General features: G+C 50.9%; 1 protein-coding gene across 7 annotated transcripts in view; it reads left to right on the forward strand.

Annotated features, from left to right (window-relative positions):
• Positions 1-18338, forward strand: part of skap2 (src kinase associated phosphoprotein 2) — a 1200731-nt gene that overhangs the window by 889381 nt on the left and 293012 nt on the right. For all 7 annotated transcript variants that reach the window (XM_072509431.1, XM_072509435.1, XM_072509432.1 and 4 more), the window contains exons 5-6: positions 11973-12050; positions 16490-16573. In XM_072509431.1, coding sequence (XP_072365532.1) covers positions 11973-12050; positions 16490-16573 — 162 coding nt within the window. The remainder of the gene's footprint in view (positions 1-11972; positions 12051-16489; positions 16574-18338) is intronic.

The following is an 18338-nucleotide window of genomic DNA, read 5'->3' on the forward strand; positions in this document are numbered from 1 at the left end:
CTCCCAGAATGTGGAGGGTGAGACCTCTCCGTTTTGGTTGTTACTCACATAGTCGCCTATGGCCCGCAATGTTTTCTGACAGAAGGTCTTGTCGGCCAGGAGGTCCATGTCCAGCCTCCATGTGGGACACTGGGCTCGGCATGTCTCCAACCTCACATCCATATAGTGTGGAGCGTGGTCAGAGATGACAATCACGGAGTACTCTGTTCCCGTGATCCCTGGAAGCACTGATTCCCCCACTGCAAAGAAGTTGGTACGGGTGTATACCTTGTGTACTTGTGAGAAGTATGAAAATTCCTTCTCTCCCAGGTGCAGGAACCTCCATGGGTCCACCGCCCCCATCTGCTCCATAAATGTTCCTAGTTCCCTAGCCATGCCAGTCTTTTTCCCTGCTCTGGGGTTTGATCGGTCGGTCAGTGGGTCCTGTACACCATTGAAGTCGCCCACCCCCCCATGATCAGTCGGTGTGTGCCAAGGTTTTCTTTATGAATTCAGTGTCGTCCCAGTTGGGAGCGTACACATTTACCAGTACGACCGGTGCCCCTTCCAGGGCACAGCTGGCCATGACGTACCGTCCCCCTGGGTCCGTAATTATCTTGGTTTCCGTAAACCTCGTCCTCTTACTAATTAATATTGCTACTCCCCTAGCCCTCGTCCCGTAACATGAGTGGTATATCTGTCCCATCCAGCCCTTCCTTACCAGCCATCGGTCCTTCTCCCTCAGGTGCGTCTCTAGTAGGTAGATTATGTCTGCTTTCAGGCTTCTTAGGTGGGTGAAGACTCTGGATCTTTTGACCGGGCCGTTGAGTCCCCTTACGTTCCAGGTAACAATCCTGTGAGGGGTTTTTGACCCCCGATCCTGCGGGGTCACCCATACTTACCTAGTGGATGCGCCCCTGCCCTCCGGGGTTTCCCTTCATTAGGGGGCCGTACAAAATGGCCACGGTCACCGCTCTCACCATGAGGTCGGGCTCCGGGGTTTCCTTTTGTCCAGGGGGCACCCACCATGGCCGCCAGCTGTGTGTACGCCACGTGGCTGTGCCCCTGTACTCCAGGGGCTCCCTTCATCCTGAAGCCCTCCCGAGTGGCTGTTTATGGCACCATCTTGGTTCCTCGCCCTGCTCCATGCCTGCCGAGGCCTGTGTTCGTGCTGCTTATCTACCTCACCCTTCCCTTTGCTTTTCTTTTGTTCTGCGCTCTCCCCCCGACTCCTCAACCCCCCCCTCCCTAGTCCCTGTTCCTCTGTCCCCCCACCTGTATTCTTTCCCCCCCCCCCTTCTGCCCTGCCCCCCCTTCTCTTTGTGCCAGGCGCTCCCTCTCCCCTGAGAAGCGTGCCGCGACCCTCCTTTCTTCCTGCCCTCCCGTGTTAGCCCTCCTCGCTAGTACGGTGGCCCCCCTCCCAGCACTTGCCCTGCTCTGGTCCTGTTTTACATTCCTTTTGCTAGCCCTTGTCTCGCCCTTCTGTGCACCTTTTTCACCCTCATTCACCTTGCTTCGCTTCCCCCCCCATTGCATTGAGAGGTGGAATGAGCCTGGGAACGAGTCAGCACAGTCCCGCAAAGTACACCAAACACGTGTGGACAGTTCGTGATCGTATTGTCTCTGTTTGCGGTCTGCCCGCTGCTCTTTGTTCCGTTTCTTCCTTTCTTTTCCATCCCCGTCGCTTTCATGATGGCCGTTGTGGCTGTGGCTCCCCCAGTTTGTTCGCTCTAACAAACTCCTCCGCTGCCGCTGGGGTGTTAAAAAACAGTTCCTTCCTCTCAAATGTTACCCAGCGTTTGGCCGGGAATAGCATCCCAAATTTTACATTGCTTTTGTAGAGTGCTGATATGGCCCTGTTGAATTCAGCCCTTCTTTTGGCCAGGTCCGCCCCAATGTCCTGGTACACCCTTATGGTCTTCCCTTCCCACCTGCTCACTTTCGTCTGCCGGGCCCACTGTAGGATTTCTTCCCTGTCTTGGAACCTGTGCAGCTTCATGATAATCGCCCTGGGCTGCTCCCCGGCTTTGGGCTTGGGTCGGAGCGACCTGTGCGCCCTGTCAGTTTCTGGGGGGTTTGAAAACTTCTCCCTTCCCACTAACTTGCCCTCATTTGGGTGACGTAGCCTGTTGGATATCTGCCCTCCATCCCCACTGGCAGACCCACTATTTTAACATTCTGCCATCTGGACCTATTTTCCTGGTCCTCCACTTTCCCTCTTTGGCCCCCCTGGGTCGTTACCAGCCTTTTCACCTCGGTTTCCTGAGTTACCATCCTGTTGCTCTGGTCCGAGGCGGCCCTCTCCAACTCCTGAATAGTTTTCTCCTGCACCTCCACCTTCCTTTCCAGGCCGTTGATGGTTCGCTGCATTTTTTCTGTCGTCTCCGCCAGCACCTCCTTCATCATTGTGTGGAGCTCCGTCCTGAGTGCCTCCCTCATGGCGTTTATCTCCGTTTTAATCTCCTTTATGGCGTTTATTTCCGTTTTCAGCACGCTTCTCAATTCCTCCCCCTGTGCGGGGGGGGGGGGCCGAATGGTCGCCACGTCCTGTTCCTGCTCCGCTGCTAGGCTCGCCAGGTTTTCCGCTTCCTGATTCGCCTGAACCTCCGCCTCGCCCCGTCTGCCTGCAGGAGCGGAACAAGGAATGTTGAATTAAAACATTCTTATTTTGTTCTTGTGATCCTCTCCGTGCTCCCGACTTTCAGGCCGTTTCTGAGCGATCCCCACTCCTCCTCCACGTGCAAGCTCACCGGGACCAGTCTCTCCTTTTTTTTTTTTCTCTCCCTCTCCAGCTCCGTGGATCGGAGCTTTGGCGCCTGGGCAGGGCTGAATTTTTTTTTTTTGAATGTTCCCTGGGAAAACCCCCCCCAAAAAAGCCGTGATTTTGTGGCTGTGCAGGAGCGTCTTTGCTGCGGCCGTTCCGTTCGCGATCGCCGCCGGAAGTCCAGTTTGATCATATCTAATTGAGTTACTCATGAAGGTTGCTGCCAAAAAAACCCAGTAAATCAGAAAAAAATCCATTAAATATATAAACCTTTAATGGTATAGTTTACTATTCTACTGTCTTGAAGGTACATGCTTGTAATGGTTTCATTTATAAATTAGGTATGCCTATAAATACATTATATAAACTTCACCAATAGTTGTCGAAAAATTCTCTTGGGGTTGGTCTGAAATTATGTTTGGTCTCAGAAAAATCAAAATGTCATTAAATCACCCTGTGATGAATTGTCATGTTATAATTTTCTGTTGATTTTGCACAGCAAAGCTGACACTTCAGAGATTAGTAAACTTCCATGCCAGAGTTACTCTGCAGGTTTTAAATGATGAGAATTTATTTCATATACATGTTATCATGATGCTTATATCTCTGGCATACTATGTAAATTTCATGGAATTTGTTTCCTTTCCAAGCACTCAGTCTGATGGGACTCCACCATCATAATAGCTGGTTCTTCTTCTGTGACTACATTAGTTAGTCAGATTTTATATATATATATAATGTCCATCTTCTATTCATGAATGCTTAGTGTGCATTTTTTTAAAAAGTTGATCTATATTTTAAAATGAAATTTGTAGAAATGGCTAAGGGGAAAATCTTTGCATACAGCCTAAACCATCAAAATCCTGTCTCTGTGACCTTTTTCTTCTGTTCTGATAGAGATATTTTATGCAGGAGTTTAATAGAGAGAACCCGTTTCCTCTATGGATGAGTCCAGAACAAGGTGACATAAATATAGTATAGCCTATATAACCTAAAACCGATCAAATATAGAAGTTGGGAGAAATTTATTGAGAATGTGCTGTCATATGGAGTGGTTGAAGCATAGAGCTTTGATGCATTTAAAGGGATGCTTAATGCATTCTGAAGTGAGAAGGAAATATCGGGATGGAGGGACAAGCTGGGAAGAGGTAATCAGAGTGGGAGGTGTGGCTGTGTAGAATATAAACATTGAATTGACAATTTTGGATGAATAGCTTGTTGCTGATAGTCTAATTTTTAAGTAGGATTTATTTCTAGCTAATTTGAAACACTATCTTTTCTATTTTGTTTGTAAAGTTGAAGTCCGTGGAAAGATTTAAGTTCTGAAGAAATGGCATGTATATTGTGAACTGACACCACCATATAGGGAAGGATATCACTGCAGACCCACTTGTCTTCTCAGCTTTGTGCGTTGAAGCAGAAGATTGTTCTTCTAAAGCATTATTCTTAATTAATACTTTGTGTCTGACTTCACAAAAGAGGGGAACAATTCAAACATTGGGTGGGATTTTCTGGCCTTGCCCACCGCCAGGCTCACCAGGTACTGCCGAAAGTCAATGCCATGGCAGGGCTGTAAAATCTCAGCCATTGTAATTAAGGAGGAGGGTGAATGTGAGGCAATCTGCTTTGGTAGAAGGAACGGATGTGCAGAGTATTTCCTAAATGGTAAGAAATTAGAAAATGTAGATGTACAAAGCGACCTGGGTGTCTTGTCCATAAGTCAATGAAGGCTACCATGCAGGTGCAGCAAGCTATTAGAAAGGCTAATGGAATGTTAGTCTTTATCACAAGAGGATTTGAGTCCACGAGTAGTGAGGTCTTGCTTCAATTGTATAGAAGCTTGGTTAGACTACTCCTGGAGTACTGTGTGCAGTTTTAGTCCCCTTACCTCAGAAAGGATATTTATTGCCATAGAGAGGGTGCAACAAGGATTCACCAGATTTGTACCGGGGATGGCGGTCTGTCTTTTGAAGAGGGGTTGGGCAAACTGGGCCTGGATTCTCAAGAGTTTTGAAGAATGTGAGGTGATCTCATTGAAATCTACAAAATACTTAAAAGAATGAACAGGGTAGATGCAAGTAAGATGTTTCTCTTGCTTGAGGAGTCTCGAACCGGGGACACAGTTTCAAAATAAGAGGAAAGCCACTAAGGATCGATTTGAGGAGAAATTTCTTCACACAGAGGGTTGTGAATCTTTGGAATTCTCTACCCCAGAGGGCTGTGGAAGCTCCCTCATTGAGTATGTTTAAGGTGGAGATTTATAGATTTCTGATTAACACTAACTTAAAGAGTTATGGGGATAATGGGTGTAAAAGGCATTGAAGTGTCCCGTCAGTCATGATTGTATTGAATGGCAGAGCAGGCTCGGCGGGCTGAATGGCCTACTCGTGTTCCTTCCTGAATGAAATATAGGAATAACATATTGAAATAGAGAGGAAATTGTAAGGGGCTAATGGAATGTTAGAATAATAGAAATTTAAAAGTGAGTAAATATTCAGGCCAAAATGAAATTTATCCCAAGCTGCTAGGATAAACAAGGGAGGAATCCCAAACAAGGGTTGGGGCAGACTTAATGGGTCGAATGGCCTCTTGCACTGTAGAGATTCAATGAATCAGTTGAGGCTCTGATCTTAATTTTCCAATTTCCTCTCGCATCCTGAATGGTGCTTGAGGGACTGCTACCATTCTACTGTTGTTTTAGAGTGAGTAATCACTGTCTAATCTTGGTTTTAGGCAAATTATTGGAAACATTCTGAGGGGCAGTATAAAACATAATTAAGAAGAGAAGAAATTAATCAAAGATAGTCAGCAGGGATTTGTTAAAGAAAGGTTGTGTCTGACTAATCAGTGAATTTTAAGGCGATGGCAAGGAAGGGTCCATAAGTGTAGTACATTTGGTGTCGTCTGCATGGATTTTAGCAAGGCTTTTTACAAGTTCCCACATTACAAAAAAGTAAGAGCCAGTGGGATCCAAATGGCAAACTGGATCTAAAATTAGTGATGGGAAGCAAAGGGGGGTCGATAGGTGTTTTTGTGATTTGGAGGCTCTTTTCATTGGGGCTCTGCAGAGATCAGTATTAATCCCTTCTTTTGTGTACTATATGAGTGATGCAAATTCATCTGGAGGGGGCATGATTACAAAATGTATTAATTTCTACCAATGTTAACTATACTCTCAGTCATGCTTTACTTCCCTCGCTTTAAAAAAAAAAAAAAATATATATATATATATATATATATACATAAAACTATGCATTCAGTTCGAGGCTTTTACTGTAGATTCATTCAGGCCACAGTATTTTCAGAAATGCAGCACTCTCAGCCTTTCTGGAGAGAGAGTGTCCTGGCCTTTGTTTGCAGCCTGCAGTGGTTTCCCTTTGGATTCATTCATTCAGATTCTCTCTGCAGTTCCAGGAACACAGCACTCACAGCCTTTCTGGAGAGAGAGTGTCCTGGCCTTTGTTTGCAGCCTGCAATGGTTTTCCTTCGGATTCATTCATTCAGATTCTCTCTGCAGTTCCAGGCACAAAGCACTCACAGCCTTTCTGGAGAGAACACGGAGGAGAGAGAGAAAGACTTTATTCTGTGCTTTCAGGAGTCATACTGTGACTCCTTGGGACTCTGAAAATCATTCCACTGGGACAGGGTCCAATTACCACCTGCTACCGGGCAGAGTATGGCCTTTTGGCCAATTAATTGGCCACCAGACAATCAATCTGGCAGAATTCCACCCCATTCTCTCTCTCTCTGGTGCAGAAAAGTCTGAAGCTCCTGTTCAAACTAGCAGAGTGTTCTCTCCTGTAACTTCTGAATTTCTCATTCTCTCTGCTGCTTGACTTAAAGATGCATGTTCATTAATCACCCATGGATCAACAATGATAATGGCAAAATAAAAGAAATAAGAGAATAAACAGGAAGAATCCTTACATAAATGAAAATTAGGTTTATCACAAATAAGCATTTTTAATAGTCAATTCATCACTGACTAATCGTGTTTTAGATGACTAAAATTCACTTAGAAAAACTGTTTCCTAGTTATATTGGGTATACTAGTCAGTTTCTTATTAAATTGAAACAAAAGTTACATTTAAAGCTTTTCAAATGTACCTTTTAGTGTCCTTGGACCCAAAATCCAGCTTAATTTTTAAAGCTTCCCTGAATGTGCTCGAGCACAATTAGTAGAAAATCCCAATGATGATTAATTCACCCCATGGGCATAAAATTCAGCACTCTTATACACCAGTTAAGCCAAATTGAGCCTGCTTTGGGCATTACATGTTGAAATGAAATGAAATGAAAATGGAAATCGCTTATTGTCACAAGTAGGCTTCAAATGAAGTTACTGTGAAAAGCCCCGAGTTGCCACATTCCGGCGCCTGTTCGGGGAGGCTGGTACGGGAATTGAACCCACGCTGCTGGCCTGCCATGGTCTGCTTTAAAAGCCAGCTATTTAGCCCTGTGCTAAACCAACCCCTATAATGTTTAAGGCTACTTAAACTGAGGTTATGCTGAAGATAAATTGCGCTTAAAATTCTGCAATCTTTTGTACTGGTTACTCTTATTGCAAACAAGTGCATGCAATCAAGGGAAGTTCTAGGTCTTTGAAATAATATCCTTAGCCATCTATGATTTACATGGTAGGATCAAACTGGCAGCCAAAGCTTCCCTTCATTTGGCACTTACATCAATAGTAGAAAACATTCCAGCTTTTTGGCACCAACTAATATTTCTGAACTTTATATATTGTGTTGAATTGCTGAAGTAAGTATCATCTTTGACAGTTCAAGTGTTTTTTTCCCCAACACCTGTTCCTCCTATAAACAGCTTGACAATGGACTTTGTAGACTGATTTGATCAAAACCGATAATTCTATTCTCTTGTCACATTTGATCCAACAGTTAAGCAAAATAGTGCAAATGCTGGAAATCTGGAATCAAAACAAAAAGTGCTCAGCTGGTCTGGAAGCCTTTGTCAAGAGACTCCAAGTCAACATTTCAGTCCTGTGACCTTTCATCAGAAGTGGGAAAAGTTAGAAATGTAATAGGCTTTGAGCAAATGAAAGGGGGAGTGGTGGGAAAAGAACAAAGGGAAGGTCATGATAGGGTGGAGAGCTGGAGAAATTAAATGACAAAAGGTTTCTGGTGCAAGACCAAAGGAACTGGCAATGGGACAAGTAAAGAAACAAAAGATGTTTCTCGATGAGGTGTGGATAGCTGGATCCTGGAATTTTGCTACCCAAAAGCAAAGAAAAGAAAGTAAGAGCGAAACAGGAAATAAAACAAACCAACAAAGGAAAGTGAATCAAAACTAGACCGCAGTTACAATCTAAAAATGTAGAACTCAATGTTGAGTCTAGAAGGCTACAAAGTGCCCAGTTGGAGGTGCCTCAAGTTTAACTTGAGCATCATTGGAAGACTGCAGCAGGCCAAGGACAGAAAAGTCAGTGTGGAGCAACATAACATAAGAACTAGGAGCAGGAATAGGTCGTTTGGCCCCTCGAGCCTGCTCCGCCATTCAATAAGGTCATGGCTGATCTTTTTGTGGACTCAACTCCATTTACCCACCCGCTCACCATAACCCTTAATTCCTTTACTGTTCAAAAATCCATCTATCTTTGCCTTAAAAACATCCAATTAGTTAGCCTCAACTGCTTCACTGGCAGGGAATTCCACAGATTTACAACCCTTTGGGTGAAGAGGTTCCTCCTCAACTCGGTCTGAAATATGCTCCCCATAGTTCTAGTTTCACCCACCAGTGGAAACAAGCTGCTTCTATCTTAACTATTTCCTTCAGAATCATATAAAATTATATCAGATACCCCCTCATTTTTCTAAATTCAAACGAATATAGTCCCAGTCTACTCAGTCTCTCATAAGAACAAAGAATAAAGAAAGGTACCGCACAGGAACAGGCCCTTCGGCCCTCCAAGCCCGTGCCGACCATGCTGCCCGACTAAACTACAATCTTCTACACTTCCTGCATCCGTATCCCTCTATTTCCATCCTATTCATGTATTTGTCAAGATGCCCCTTAAATGTCACTATCGTCCCTGCTTCCACCACCTCCTCCGGTAGTGAGTTCCAGGCACCCAATCCTCTCAACTCCAGAATCAACCCAGTGAATCTCCTTTGCACCCCCTCCAGTGCCAGTACATCCCTTCTCAAGTAAGGAGACCAAAACTGTACTCAGTACTCCAGGTGTGGCCTCAGCAGCACCCTCTTCAGCTGCAACTTAACTGCCCAAAGATGTGCAGGTTAGGTGGATTGGCCATGTTAAATTGCCCTTTGTGTGCAAATAAGGTTGGGTGGGGTTGCTGCGTTACGGGGATAGGGTGGAGGTTTGAGCTTTAGTAGGGTGCTCTTTCCAAGGGCCGGTGCAGTCTCAATGGGGCGAATGGCCTCCTTCTGCACTGTAAATTCTATGGTCCCTGTTTTTAAACTCCAACCCTCGAGCAATGAAGAACAAAATTCCATTTGCCTTCTTAAGTACTTGCAAGATGGACAATTAAAATGATTGGCAACTGGAAGTTCACAGACATGCTTCCAAACTGAATGGTGGTAGTACACATTTGCCCAGTTTGGTCTCACCAGTGTAACGGGGATCATGAATGAGCAACTAATAACATAATATACTAAATTGAAAGCAACCAGGTAAATTGCTGTTTCACCTGAAAGGCTTGCTTGGGAACATGAATGCTGAAAAAGGAAGAGGTGAAACGGCTGGTGTAGCATCTCCTCTACTTGCATGGAAATGTGAAGTAGGAAAGAGATGAGGTTTTTATTTTTAATTAATAAAAAATTTAGAGTATCCAATTCTTTTTTTTTCCAATTTAAGGGCAATTTAGCCTGGCCAATTCACCTACCCTACACATGTTTGGGTTGTGATGGTGAGACCCACACAGACACGGGGAGAATGTACAAACTCCACACGGACAGTGACCCGGGACCGGGATCGAACCAGGTCCTCAGTGCTGTGAAACAGCAGTGCTAACCACTGTGCCGGAGTGCCACCCAGAGATGAGGTTTTGACGGTGATTGAGGAGCGGACAAGAGTATCACAAAGGGAATGGTACCCCTAATTCTAAAATGGGATGGGAAGGTGCATTTGGCAGTGGCATCCAGATGGTGATGGTAAAGTATGATGTGTTGAATAAGAAGGCTTGTGGAGTAGAAGGTGAGGGCAAGGAGAACTCTGCCGTGGCTTTGGGAAGGTGGGGAAGAGATGAAGGGGGATGAACACAGGACACTGTCATTCGTGCTATGGGGGGGTGGGGGGATATCCTCAACTCCGCTCAACTGAGGAAAACAAAAGAGATGGGGGAAGGAGCCTAAGTGGAGCTGAAACAAAAACTGTTCCAAATATCCCAATAGGATGGGACCTATGTGGGTACCTCGAGCAACACCCTTTATTTGGGGGTGAGTGGAGTTGAAGGTGAAGTTATTCATTCTGAGAACAAGTTCAGTGTGATGGTGATGCATGGGGGACTGTTTGGGCCTCCATTCAAGGAAGAATTGGAGTGCCCTCAGGCTGCCTTGGTCAGGGCTGAAGATGTCGAGAGATTGGACTTCCATGATGAAAAGGAGAAGTTGGGGTGAGAAAATGGGACACTGTTAAGGTGATGGGGGGGGCATCAGAAGAATCACATATGTAGGTAAGAAGAGACTGGGCAAGTGAAGAGAAGGTAGGGTTGAGAGAGAAATAAATAAGTTTAGTGGGGCATACTGACAATGTGAGTCAACGAGAGCAGTCCTGTTTATAGATTTTGGGCAATCTAGAAGTGGGCAGTTCTGAGTGTGGGGAATATATGTGGAGCCTGTGGAGGGAAGATTGTCAGAGGGGAGGAGGTAAGTGACAGTCCTGGAAACGAAGGCTTGGTGTTGAATTGTGAAGTCCTGGTCCCGGATGAAAAAGGAGAAGTGAGTTAGTATTCAGCCTCTGCTAAGTTGAGGTTGGTAAAATAGACAATAACAGAACTACCTTTGTCAGCAGGCATGATGGTAATATTAGGTTTGGACCTGGGAATGCTACAAGTTCATAGGGAGATTGACATGCCAGCAATTCTTAGTGAAAAGTCGAAAAAGGACAAAGTGAGGGATCATGGTAGAGGGAGAATACTAAAGTTGACAGGGGTTGGTTAACTCAGTTAGTTGAATGGCTGTTTTATGATGTGGAGTGGTGCCAACAATGTGGGTTCAATTCCTGTACCGGCTGAGGTTATTCATGAAGGCCCTGCCTTCTCAACTTTGTCCTTCACCTGAGGTGTGGTGACCGTCCAGTTAAATCACCACCAGTCAGCTCACAAAGGTGAGAGAAGCTTATGATCCTCTGGGACTGTGGCGACATTTATATTCAATCAATAGTAAATTGCTTTAGTGTGTTACGTTAATTTATACAGAAAAAGTGAAATAGTTTGGGACTGACACTGATACGGTTTTATGAGGGTTATTTTTACTGTCATCAAATAAAATATCACACATGCAAGTATTTAAACACTAATTTACAGAATGGAGCAAGATTACTTGTTTTTATTCTGGTTAAAGTCCAAAAATCACTACCAAAACCCTTTCTCAGAAATCTGCCTCTTTGTCTCATGAATTGGACAAATCAGTTTGTGCCTTCTCTTTCCTGATACCTAGTATTCATTCTGAGTTTCTACTTGAGGGATATTTAGCTTGTATATGGTCATAGAGTTAATGGCAGAAAATTGAAATTCCGGCCATTTGTTGTGTGTGAGAAAATGGATGACCTGGAAATGAACACTGTGGGGTGGGGGGGTGGGGGGGCGGAGAGCACATCTTATTTACATGATTTCTGGGAGTGGCTACAAGTAACTATATATGTCTGTGATATTCTTTGGAAATCATAGTTTCCACATGCAGATGGTGTACGATATATTTAGGCACAATTATTCATGGGTAGCGGCTCCATCTTGCGTGCCTTAGGTGCCATTGCACCTGCTTGTTATGCTTCCCTTACTGCTTCCCTTCCTCCATTTTACTTCTAGTTAGTTCAAGATGGTATAAAAAGGAACAAAGACATTTTTCCAGCAAATACTCTGGTTTAATCAGAAACTGTACTTGAAAGGGACCTGCTTAAACTAGCATTGTGATACATACGCATATATAATACATATACTTTCAAAATAAGTATGTGTGTTTGTGTGAGGGGGAAAGATGACTCTGCCTCTTGGAACATTATTTTAAATGCACATTCTCTTTATTTTGTGTAGTTCAGCGATCCCCTCCGATACCTGCACAGGAACTAAATCACATTCTGAAAGCTGGCTATTTGGAAAAACGTCGAAAAGGTAAGCAGTTGCTTTGGACTTGATGCAATAGAAAGCCACCAGTGTGCTACCGTCAATAGTATATTTATTTTACAATAACGCTCACATTGCCTATATTACAGACATTTTAGGGATCGGCATTAGCAATAGTTTTCTTTGCAGGTGTCCTAATTTTCAAGATGGTCTTTTTTAAAATGAGTATACAGTCTTGGAAGAGCCAGCTGAGATTATGATCGACACATAATCAACTGCAACAATGCTAGAAATCTCCCAAACCAGTTTTCATGACTCTTCACTTGCCAGTTTTGCAGTCTAAATTTTTCAGTTCTTACAAAACCATGGGGAGAAGGTTGCATCTTGTGTGATGAGCTGCATTTGCTAATTTCCCAACAGTGGGGCGGTCACAGGCCAAAAGAAAACAGACCGTGTGATATCAGGTTGTGCCAGTATATCAAAACCTCCCAAGGAACATCCCCAAATTGAGAATATATGGGGGGGGGGGGGCACGGGGAAAAGGCATCAAGCCACATTCGAGGTAGTAATCAAACTACAGTTTTCCATTTGAGCATGCAGGAAGTCTGACTGATAGCTGAGATTCAGACATCTACCTACCTTCAGTCACTGAAACCAATGCTCCTCGAAAAAGCTAATTCAAAAAACTGTATAGTAAGGAAATTAAAACTATAGTAAGGACAGAGGGAGAGGAGCTGCTTGCCTGAAACTGCAGACAGGATGCATAACTGCAGCACTGGGAATGGGTTGTCAGGTCTGGATGAAGACAGTTTTTTTAACCGCATAACATTGTGGGCATGTAATGACTGATCATGATTTCACAATCTTCTTCCTCCCACCTCTCCTCCTCCACTCCTCTTCCTGTCAACGCTACTCCTCCTCCACTCGCCCATTCGCCTCCTCCCTTCGCCTCTTCCTCCTCTCACCTCTCTCTCTCGCTACCCGAACTCTTGGCCCTCAGTCCTTCCCTCTTGTCCCTCAGTCCTTCCCTCTTTCCCACCTCGTCCCCTACCTCTTGCCCTGCCTCAATCACCCCTGTTGCACCTTCTCACCCTCCCTCTTATCACTCCTCACCAGCTCCTGTACCCAACATCTGCAACCCGCCACCCTCCCTCTGCGCCCAACTGCGTCACCTCGGCCCACCAGTTGTGCTGTGCGCCACCTGCTGCGCTGCATGGTCGCTTTCTGCGCTCCACGCCCGCCCTCTGCGCTCCACGCCCGCCCTCTGCGCTCCACGCCCGCCCTCTGCGCTCCACGCCCGCCCTCTGCGCTCCACGCCCGCCCTCTGCGCTCCACGCCCGCCCTCTGCGCTCCACGCCCGCCCTCTGCGCTCCACGCCCGCCCTCTGCGCTCCACGCCCGCCCTCTGCGCTCCACGCCCGCCCTCTGCGCTCCAGGCCCGCCCTCTGCGCTCCAGGCCCGCCCTCTGCGCTCCAGGCCCGCCCTCTGCGCTCCAGGCCCGCCCTCTGCGCTCCAGGCCCGCCCTCTGCGCTCCAGGCCCGCCCTCTGCGCTCCAGGCCCGCCCTCTGCGCTCCAGGCCCGCCCTCTGCGCTCCACGCCCGCCCTCTGCGCTCCACGCCCGCCCTCTGCGCTCCACGCCCGCCCTCTGCGCTCCACGCCCGCCCTCTGCGCTCCACGCCCGCCCTCTGCGCTCCACGCCCGCCCTCGGCGCTCCACGCCCGCCCTCGGCGCTCCACGCCCGCCCTCGGCGCTCCACGCCCGCCCTCGGCGCTCCACGCCCGCCCTCGGCGCTCCACGCCCTCCCTCGGCGCTCCACGCCTGCCCTCACCAGCTCCTTCATAAACCACTTTGCCTCTCCCTCTTGCCTCTCCTCACCCCCTCTCTCTAGACCCCACCCCCACATGCCCTACCCCATCCTGTGCATCCTGCTACCCGCCCTCTGCGCCCCACCTCGGCCCTCTGCGCCCCACCTCGGCCCTCTGCGCCCCACCTCGGCCCTCTGCGCCCCACCTCGGCCCTCTGCGCCCCACCTCGGCCCTCTGCGCCCCACCTCGGCCCTCTGCGCCCCACCTCGGCCCTCTGCGCCCCACCTCGGCCCTCTGCGCCCCACCTCGGCCCTCTGCGCCCCACCTCGGCCCTCTGCGCCCCACCTCGGCCCTCTGCGCCCCACCTCGGCCCTCTGCGCCCCACCTCGGCCCTCTGCGCCCCACCTCGGCCCTCTGCGCCCCACCTCGGCCCTCTGCGCCCCACCTCGGCCCTCTGCGCCCCACCTCGGCCCTCTGCGCCCCACCTCGGCCCTCTGCGCCCCACCTCGGCCCTCTGCGCCCCACCTCGGCCCTCTGCGCCCCACCTCGGCCCTCTGCGCCCCACCTCGGCCCTCTGCGCCCCACCTCGGCCCTCTGCGCCCCACCTCGGCCCTCTGCGCCCCACCTCGGCCCTCTGCGCCCCACCTCGGCCCTCTGCGCCCCACCTCGGCCCTCTGCGCCCCACCTCGGCCCTCTGCGCCCCACCTCGGCCCTCTGCGCCCCACCTCGGCCCTCTGCGCCCCTCCTCGGCCCTCCTCGGCCCTCTGCGGCCCCCTCCACCGCGCCCTCTGTGCCCTGTGCGGTTCCCCCCTCCCCGCTCTCTGCGGTCCCTTCCCCCCGCGCCCTCTGCCGTCCCTCCCCCCGCGCCCTCTGCCGTCCCTCCCCCCGCGCCCTCTGCCGTCCCTCCCCCCGCGCCCTCTGCCGTCCCTCCCCCCGCGCCCTCTGCCGTCCCTCCCCCCGCGCCCTCTGCCGTCCCTCCCCCCGCGCCCTCTGCCGTCCCTCCCCCCGCGCCCTCTGCCGTCCCTCCCCCCGCGCCCTCTGCCGTCCCTCCCCCCGCGCCCTCTGCCGTCCCTCCCCCCGCGCCCTCTGCCGTCCCTCCCCCCGCGCCCTCTGCCGTCCCTCCCCCCGCGCCCTCTGCCGTCCCTCCCCCCGCGCCCTCTGCCGTCCCTCCCCCCGCGCCCTCTGCCGTCCCTCCCCCCGCGCCCTCTGCCGTCCCTCCCCCCGCGCCCTCTGCCGTCCCTCCCCCCGCGCCCTCTGCCGTCCCTCCCCCCGCGCCCTCTGCCGTCCCTCCCCCCGCGCCCTCTGCCGTCCCTCCCCCCGCGCCCTCTGCCGTCCCTCCCCCCGCGCCCTCTGCCGTCCCTCCCCCCGCGCCCTCTGCCGTCCCTCCCCCCGCGCCCTCTGCCGTCCCTCCCCCCGCGCCCTCTGCCGTCCCTCCCCCCGCGCCCTCTGCCGTCCCTCCCCCCGCGCCCTCTGCCGTCCCTCCCCCCGCGCCCTCTGCCGTCCCTCCCCCCGCGCCCTCTGCCGTCCCTCCCCCCGCGCCCTCTGCCGTCCCTCCCCCCGCGCCCTCTGCCGTCCCTCCCCCCGCGCCCTCTGCCGTCCCTCCCCCCGCGCCCTCTGCCGTCCCTCCCCCCGCGCCCTCTGCCGTCCCTCCCCCCGCGCCCTCTGCCGTCCCTCCCCCCGCGCCCTCTGCCGTCCCTCCCCCCGCGCCCTCTGCCGTCCCTCCCCCCGCGCCCTCTGCCGTCCCTCCCCCCGCGCCCTCTGCCGTCCCTCCCCCCGCGCCCTCTGCCGTCCCTCCCCCCGCGCCCTCTGCCGTCCCTCCCCCCGCGCCCTCTGCCGTCCCTCCCCCCGCGCCCTCTGCCGTCCCTCCCCCCGCGCCCTCTGCCGTCCCTCCCCCCGCGCCCTCTGCCGTCCCTCCCCCCGCGCCCTCTGCCGTCCCTCCCCCCGCGCCCTCTGCCGTCCCTCCCCCCGCGCCCTCTGCCGTCCCTCCCCCCGCGCCCTCTGCCGTCCCTCCCCCCGCGCCCTCTGCCGTCCCTCCCCCCGCGCCCTCTGCCGTCCCTCCCCCCGCGCCCTCTGCCGTCCCTCCCCCCGCGCCCTCTGCCGTCCCTCCCCCCGCGCCCTCTGCCGTCCCTCCCCCCGCGCCCTCTGCCGTCCCTCCCCCCGCGCCCTCTGCCGTCCCTCCCCCCGCGCCCTCTGCCGTCCCTCCCCCCGCGCCCTCTGCCGTCCCTCCCCCCGCGCCCTCTGCCGTCCCTCCCCCCGCGCCCTCTGCCGTCCCTCCCCCCGCGCCCTCTGCCGTCCCTCCCCCCGCGCCCTCTGCCGTCCCTCCCCCCGCGCCCTCTGCCGTCCCTCCCCCCGCGCCCTCTGCCGTCCCTCCCCCCGCGCCCTCTGCCGTCCCTCCCCCCGCGCCCTCTGCCGTCCCTCCCCCCGCGCCCTCTTCAGCCCCCACTCTCTTTGTCCCGCCTTCCCCTATTTGCTCCACTCCTGACCCTCCTTGTTATCCAATAATTGACTTCTAAAGCCCTGGTTAATAGCTCGTGTTCACCCTATATTATACTTAACACAATAGTTAACATTTAAATCATCTACTTGCACTTGTATTGACAATATAGGCATCGCCAGTAATTTATTGATGCGCATTCATGTATATTTCATTTTAACCATAGCAGTTGGCTTGCTCTTATTCCAGATCACAGCTTCTTTGTATCTGAGTGGCAGAAACGTTGGTGTGTACTTAACAACAATGTCTTCTATTACTATGGAACGGAGAAAGGTAATGTTATCTTTCCTCAAAGCATAACCAGGTCGAGTCATACTCATACAATGTCTACTCTTTTGAAACTGAAACTACTCCATCACCAACCCTGGGTATGTCCTATCCAAGCAGCATGAAAGACTCGCCTGTAGTGGCATGAGAGTGGTGTATAGTTGGAATGCATTAACATTAACCTGGATCTCGTGAAGGTTCATCGCATCAGGTCAGATGTGGGCAAGGAGATCTCCTGATGATTTGCAACTGCTGCTATCCCTCAGCTGATGAAGCAGTAGGAACACCACTCAAAAAATGCACTCTGGGTAGAGGACTTCAATTCTGTCGCAGCTGACTGAGCTGGCCAAGTCTTGAAAGACATATCTGCCAGACTAGGCTTGCAAACAATGGTGGGGAAAGCAATATGGGAGTAGAAGCTACTTGTCTTCGCCTATCTATCTGTCAATGAAAGCATGGGCAGGAGTGACCGTCACATGGTCAGTCCTCGTGGCGACAAAAACTTGAAACTGAGGATAAGTCCATTGTGTTGTGGAACATTACTACCATGCTAAATGCTCTAAATTCAGAACAAATCTAACAGGGCAAAGAGGGAACCTTTGAGACACAATAGACCATCAGCAGCAGCTGAATTCTATTCTACCACAAGCTGTAACATCTCAGTACAGCATATTCCAAATTGTACTCTTACTGTAAAGTGAGGGGACAGACCCTAGATCAATGAGGATTGTAGAAGAGCATGCGAGGATCCCCAAGCATATGTAAAAAGGAGGAAATAACCTGCTAATGTTGCAACACAGAACTGCATGCATGTTTTTTTAATAAACATTTTATTGAGGTATTATTTTGGAGTTGTAACAGCAGCAATATAAACAATGTACATGAAAATAAAAACGTAGTGCAAATACCACCTCCCCCCCCCCCCAGAAGAGGTCCCACCATTAATTAACCCCCTAATCTACGCTAACCTAACCCCCCCCCTCCTGCTGACGATTAATTCTCCGCGAAGAAGTCGATGAATGGTTGCCACCTCCGGGCGAACCCTAACTGACCCTCTCAAGGCGAACTTAATTTTCTCCAGGCAGAGAAACCTAGCCATGTCTGATAAGCCAGGTCTACGATTCGGGGGCTTTGAGTCCCTCCATGCTAATAGTATCCGTCTCCGAGCTACCAGGGAAGCAAAGGCCAGAACGTCTGCCTCTTTCTCCTCCTGGATTCCCGGATCCTGCGACACCCCGAAAATCGTCACCTCTGGACTCAGCGCCACCCTTGTTTTTAACACCGTGGACATGACGTCCGCAAACCCCTGCCAGAATCCCCTAAGCTTTGGACATGTCCAGAACATGTGGACATGGTTCACTGGTCCTCCCGCACATTTTGCGTACCTATCTTTCACCCCAAAGAATCTGCTCATCCGGGCCACTGTCATGTGACCCCGGTGAACGACCTTGAATTGAATCAGGCTGAGCGTACCACAAATTGCGGTCGCGTTGACTCTACTCAAAGTGTCCGCCCAAAGGCCCACCTCTATCTCCCCCAGTTCCTCCTCCCACTTTTGCTTCAGATCCTCGGTCTGCGTCTCCTCTGATCCCATAAGTTCCTTATAAATGTCAGAAACTCTACCCTCACCTATCCATCCTATGGAAACTACCCTGTCCTTAATCCCCCTTAGCGGCAGGAGTGGGAAGGTTGGTACCTGTCTATGCAGAAAGTCCCGCACTTGCAGATATCGGAATTTGTTTCCCCCGCCAATGCAAACTTCTCCTCCAGT

The sequence above is a fragment of the Scyliorhinus torazame genome, chromosome 6 (genome assembly GCF_047496885.1).
Source record: "Scyliorhinus torazame isolate Kashiwa2021f chromosome 6, sScyTor2.1, whole genome shotgun sequence".
NCBI classification, from domain to species: domain Eukaryota; kingdom Metazoa; phylum Chordata; class Chondrichthyes; order Carcharhiniformes; family Scyliorhinidae; genus Scyliorhinus; species Scyliorhinus torazame.